At 38.2% G+C, this 6524-nt stretch overlaps 1 protein-coding gene across 1 annotated transcript in view; it reads right to left on the reverse strand.

Annotated features, from left to right (window-relative positions):
• Positions 1 to 1449: 1449 nt before the first annotated feature.
• slc25a36a (solute carrier family 25 member 36a) overlaps positions 1450 to 6524 on the reverse strand; it is a 17602-nt gene continuing 12527 nt past the window's right edge. The window contains exons 5-7 of the mRNA XM_037681746.1: positions 4472 to 4538; positions 4071 to 4360; positions 1450 to 3167 (exon numbers count right to left, since the gene is read on the reverse strand). Coding sequence (XP_037537674.1) covers positions 2974 to 3167; positions 4071 to 4360; positions 4472 to 4538 — 551 coding nt within the window. The 3' untranslated portion in view covers positions 1450 to 2973. The remainder of the gene's footprint in view (positions 3168 to 4070; positions 4361 to 4471; positions 4539 to 6524) is intronic.

A 6524-nucleotide genomic window follows, 5' to 3' on the forward strand; every position in this document is an offset into this window, starting at 1 on the left:
AATGTGACAAGCTGGTAGATGAATTTTAACAAGGATGAGTCAGGTCAGGGAAGAAGAATCTGTCCAGAGGACCTGACTCAACCATTTTAGACTTGTTTCAGTTCTTAAATGAAATTACAAACAGTTATAAAAAGCAAAATTGACAAACGGGTCTTTAAACATTAACAAAGACTAAATAACAAATATCCTGATGCATTCTCACACACTGCTGTTTGTGAGGTATTTTAGTTGTTTTTAATTTGTGAGAATTCAGCTATTAGGACCTTCTACATAACAATTTAAAGGTAAACAACTCGTTTTTTGTTCTTTATTGTTTACATAATAATGTTTCTGCATATTATGTTTTATTGCACTACACTTTAATGCATAACCTGGATTAAATAGGACAAGTGACCAAGTCTTCAACCTGTGTGGATTGAAAAGCGCATTGGCTCCCCCTGCAGGTGGTAGTCCGTTACTGCGAACACTGGGTAGTTTGCATGCAGTACATTATTGCCATTTTAAATATAATTATGCAGAGATGTTTTGAGCAAAAACTTCTTCTGATTTGAGCAATGATTTGGGGAAAAAAAAAAATCAGACAAATTCTACTACTTGGGCAAAAGACAATTTTATCACAAATGTTTAATATTTGCCCAAAACAGCAAAAATCCTTGCAAAAACACATGAAATAAATACATACTAAAAATTGTAGTTGTAAATACATTTTTTATTGGCTTTTGTGTTTTAAAAAAAATTAAATAAAAATAAACAAACCCAAAACACATAGATGACTTTTACTTTTAACTCGATCTTCTGATTGTTTTGAGGCTGCGTCCTGTGCAAGCATACAGGGCAAAGACACCAATTTAAGTGGCAACAAGTGAAATGATTGCAATGTTTGTCCAGTTCTCCACTCTTGTCAAAATTAGTTATGTCAAGTACTACGGCAAGAGTTGAAGACGTATGTGCTTTTAATTTGTTTGAAATGACTGCAACACAGATGGGATAGCGAGCTCAAGAACAGGTGTGGATGCCTTTTAGTGGAGAAGTTTTTAGAAAAAACTTTATTTTTTACAGATACAGTGTTAGGCTGTGTAGCATTGTTTTCTATGACAAAAAAAAAAAAAAAACATTTCCTAAAAGGGCCTTCACAAGCATGTTGTTAACAAGTGAAGAACAGCTGCAAGTTGTGATCATCCAAAGCAGCTTTTACTGTAGTGTTGGGAAAATGACTCCAGTTTTTGACATTTCACACAGAAATCCCTCAAGAAAAATACTCTAAAACAAATTGCAAAGAAAACAACAAGGAAGGAAAGTAAAGAAACATGTCATGTAAACAACCCAAATGCCAGAAGCGATCAAACTTTGCAAACCCAAACATGTTTTAAGAATAAGCCTGAACAAGTAATCGATGCTTCAACTCAAACGCACATTTATGCATTTGATCCTCGGCACGTTATCCTTTGCACGGCACATTTTTGTAACGTACAAACACAGTAGGAAAAAAAGAAGCCAAGCGGTATTAATATTCATGTCAACAGTCAATGTCAAAATGGGTTCAATTGCACAAAAATAAAAACAATCTTCAGCAAAGGCAAACTACAGCATGATCAGAAGTGGGGCTCAGAGGAAAACAAAAACAGATATGCTTTTACGTTATATTATTTACAAACGTCTAGATCTGTCCTTCACAACAAACGAGAACTCTAAACTATACATACATCCGCTATAAGAACCGTTGCGCAAAATCTGAAATACAGTAATACTTCTTTTTCTTTTACAATGTACAAGTTTAGTCCGTCCACACATTAAAAAGCAAAGCACAAGCCCTAAAAGGCCACAAAGTGCATCAGGTCAGTTGGAAACCACTGGTAAGGAATAACTGGCATGACTGGAGCCTCTCCACTCCAAACTGCAGTGTATTACAAAATTAACAGTGAGCTGATGGGTATTTATGACACATGCAGGTACGCACACATTCTTCAACACGAACGCATCATCCATCTTGTTAAACACACGCACACAGAGGCTGTAAGTGACTCTCAGTATCTTCCCACTCCCAACACTTTTCCAAACTGTCACATTAGATTCAAGTAGCAACTCTCTAACAAAAGACACTCAGTACCTTTTGGACACAAGTACAACCCAACACAGGCTTCAACTTTCAAAACAAAAAGACACAGCCTTCTGTTTTTAAGAGGCTGTACTTTTGTGCTCAGCAATGGCCGCCATTACTAGTTTTAACAAATAAAAACCAAATATACTAGCTAACCCCAATAAAAACTATACAACTGTCAATGAGCTCAGGATGAATTAAACACTGAATAAAGGTCATATTTTTAACTTAAGGGTCTGAGCTACGTGAACAAGCTCACCATCGTTTCATACCAGTTGGTCATCTGAGAGGCAGCTGTAGAGTTCAGAGGAGAATATATGAAGACTAACTCTCTGCAGCGTCACCAAGAGTGGTTCAGATGACCAAAACGAATACAGACATCTTTGTTTCAAATTCAACCTCCTTCTTCTAAGATTCCAACTTCAATGGACATTCCTTTCAATACAAGAGAAAGTGCAGTTTAATACAAAGGTGCCGAACAGGTTGGAAACTGATCTACGTTAATCTCTTAAGTTGTCTTCATGCATTCCTCTCTCACAACGTCTAAAACACTATTTAAAAAGATGTTTTTCACTAACCCTCAAACGTACAGATGGATACGGACTAACTACTTTTCGAAGGCCGCTGATTTCCTTTAAAACAGCTTCGAAAGATGCCGCACTGCTTCTGTGTCTCCTTTTAGTGCCTCGTCTCTTCTCTGGAGGACGTGATGATGATGTACTAAAAAGCTGTGCGTCTTCATCGGATTCTGGTCCACTAAAGCATCTTCAGATTTCCTTTGGTCTTCATTTGACATGTAAAACCCACCATTTCAAGCCAAAACAGCATCCCTCTCAGTTCTTTGCTTCCTTTGTAAAACAGAAAGGAGGTCTCTGCTAACGGCCAAGCAGGTAGACAACCACCTCATAGGTGCACATCATGATAGCAGTGTTAGGAATCTGTCTGACGAGGTGGGTGGTTAGGCCGCGGTACAGCGCCCCGTATCCCTCCTCTTTGGGTACCATCAGCAGAGTTTGAAAGAAGGAGCGATACTTGCTGCCTTCCTCTCGTAGCCGTGTGCGAATCACTTCTGCGATCGGAGAAAGAAAAATGCTGTTAAACATACTTTAGCCACTGATTGTTATACTCGTATTTTTTCTCAATGAGAGTTATAGTTTCTCACTGGTAAAACATTTTAAGATTTAGAACTGTAAATCTCAGTTTCTTTGTATTCTCACCGACACTAAATCTACAGCAGCCTAAACTACCAGTAACTACAGTACTCTACAAAGAGTCATGACTGTATCTGGTCGACTTCAGACTTGAAATCAAACTGCAGACTACATGTAGGTGTAGAACTGCAGCCATTTTTGCAATGTCAGAACATGATGCATGGCAAGGAAAATATTTTTAAAAAAAGCTATACATCTCAATGCTGATGTGTATTTTGGTTTAGCTCATGTCAAGCTGGAAGACAGATTAATTTACTTTATTACCATATTTTTCAGACTAAAGCGCACTTAAAATGCTTTAATTTTCTCAAAAATCAACAGTCAGCCTTATAATCCGGTGCACCTTATGTATTAATTCTGGTTGTGCTTAATGACCTCGAACCGATTTTATGTGGTTATTGTGAATGAGTTGAACAAAGTTTGACTTATCTGTTTTGTTTCGATTAATGCGCCTTATAGTCTGAAAAATATGGTAATGTTTTTACTCCTAAACTATATTTTGTAAAGTCTGCATGTTCGATTGAACGCAACTCTTCGAATAATATAAATTTTAGGAGCACCTAGTAATATTCTAGTATTTGACATTTTTTAAGCACTGACATAGAAAAGGAAAACCCAGTAAGAAATGTGGTCAGTTGTCTACGGATTACCTAAATACTCAAATTTGAAGGTAAAGATAAAAAATATATACTTTTTTTTTCCTCTTTGCACAATATATCTTTCAAGTGAAATAAGTGTAGGTGGCTGGGACTGAAGCGTACCATGAGGATAAGCGATGGAGGTGGCACATGTTTTGGAAGTAGCTGCTGCGAGCATCATGCCTACAAAGTCCGAGGCATCTTTAATAGACTCATCCTCTTCGTCCATGCTGCTGTGGACTCTGGACTGCAGCAGTTTACGCTTGATGCTTTCGTAAATCACAAAGTGGATAACAGTCTCTGAAATGCCGGCGTACGACGCCGACATTCCTTTGTAGAAACCTCGTAGACCATCCATCTGGTACACCCGCCGCACGCACTCGAACGCATTCATACGCCGCTCTCCCCGGTTTCTGTGATCAGAGAGACACTTTGTGTTTAAGTCAAACAATAATGCATTTGTTATTCAGGTTATTAAAAAACAAGAGCTACACAGCACACAAATGGAAACCGAGCTTCCTCACCTGGAGTCCAGCTGCATACGGGTTTTGATCAACCAGATAGGGTTGGTGGCTGTGATGGCAGTGAACCCTACGAAAGTCAAAATAAATGAGAGGTTCAGACAAGACATCTAGACAATTACAATAACACAAGTCAGCTACAATAAATTTCTATACAGTGCTAGGACAGAGAGAAAGCACTTCACAATATAAGATTGTCTAGTTTGGTCTTTTTGGACTCTGTGCATTCACTCCAACTCATATATATATATATAGAGAGAGAGAATAATGCAGACAAAAGCTGTAAAAGACTATTTAATCTAAATATGAAAACAAAAAAAATCAGTGAATTACAGACAAAAAGCAAGCTCTGTCATTTAAAAACTACTCAGATAAACTTATTTTGGCCGCAGTGTCCTAATTAACACTAGTGCATAAAAGCAACAGCCTTAAGTTATAAATATTCATTAATTTTTGTAATTTTGAAAATTTAGATACACAACTGCATGCACAGCAAAGATAGGCTAAGAAGCAGCTTCCATTTAGGCAGAGTTTTGTTACACCAGGCTTTTTTCGTAACGTTTAAAAAGAGGTACTGTGGTTAAAAAAAATAAAAACTAAAAGCAATTCCAGCAAATCTAAATCTAAAGGAAACCTTTCTAACACAAACACGACTATATTAAAATAATCCAAGTGCATCTACACAAATTCAACTTCCCATACAACGTCTTGATTTTAAAAAGTATTCTAAGAGCGTTATGTGATAAATAAGTAAACTCTGTTTAATTTGCTAGTTTTTATGCTTCTTACATGGCATGTTGTGACCCAGTGGTTCACTGGTAAGACACTACAGATGAGCTGCAGGCTTTTAAAAACACAAACAACTATTAAAGCACAGAAAAACAACTGCTTCTGGAAAGGTTTTCAATTATTCAAAGCAGAAAGTCAGATGGGACTTTAGTGCAGCCTTTACTCCTGATACAGTAGTCCCTCGCTACGTCGCGGTTTGACATTCGCGGACTCGCTCTATCGCGGTTTTTGCAAAGTAAGTCTGGACATGACACACAAGTGGCTGACTGATGGATGAGCCGCACGATCGGCATGGATTTTTTTTTATTTAAAATAAATTATTTTGAATGATTTAGCTCCTGCTGCACCTGTGTGCAGCCCACAGGTGCAGGGAGAAGCTCCCTCCTGCAGCATGTCATGATCTCCGTTCTGCAGCAGAGAAATGGGCGTGGCCAAGAGCACTGGCAGGTGGCAAGAGAGCGACAAGTGGCAGAGAGCGGAGATCATGACATGCTGTGCTCTTTTAGTGCATTTACAATGTAGAAGCATTGTTTAGAATATTGCAAGAGTGTGGGAAGAGCTCAAAACACCTTAAAATATTAAAATAAATAAATTAGGGATGCACAATATTATCGGCATGGTATTGGTAGATATTAGAGTTAAATTTCAATATCGGACATCGGCCATTCCATTAAAATAACTTGCCGATGTTTTTGCCTGCAGCGGCAGCACAACGTGATGACATCACATGCGACTACCCACGCTCATGGCGGAGAGGAAAATTCAAAATGTCGGCCGTATGGAAGTTTTATGTTTCATTGGTGAGGATGTCGGATTCCGAAGATTTATGTACTACGTTGAGTCTCGCTACATCGTCCGCAGTCAGATATTTTTCCCCGACGTAACGTTACCCGAGTTACAAGCCATCATTTCCGACGTCATTGAGAAGCTAATAGCCGATAGCACAACTTGTCGGGCGAGTTTTGTCACAGACATTTGGGCGTCGTGTTAGCTCCGTTAGCATGATTAAGTCTTACAGCACAATGGATAAACAAAAACTTTTCATTTAATATAAGTTAAGGTGCTATGCATATCATATAGCTGTTACTGAATAAATGTCACCAGCTCTTACAGCTGTTGCACAATTTTTGTAGGAAATAAGCCTAAATAAGAGGGCTATGTTCTGACAAAGGAAAGTATATAAAATATTGGTATCGGACGAATAAGTTTTAACATATCGGCATATCAGATATCGGCCATAAATGTATTTCACTTATAGCCGGGGGGG

This window comes from Nematolebias whitei, chromosome 9 (assembly GCF_014905685.2).
Source record: "Nematolebias whitei isolate Nwh7 chromosome 9, NemWhi1, whole genome shotgun sequence".
NCBI lineage: Eukaryota > Metazoa > Chordata > Actinopteri > Cyprinodontiformes > Rivulidae > Nematolebias > Nematolebias whitei.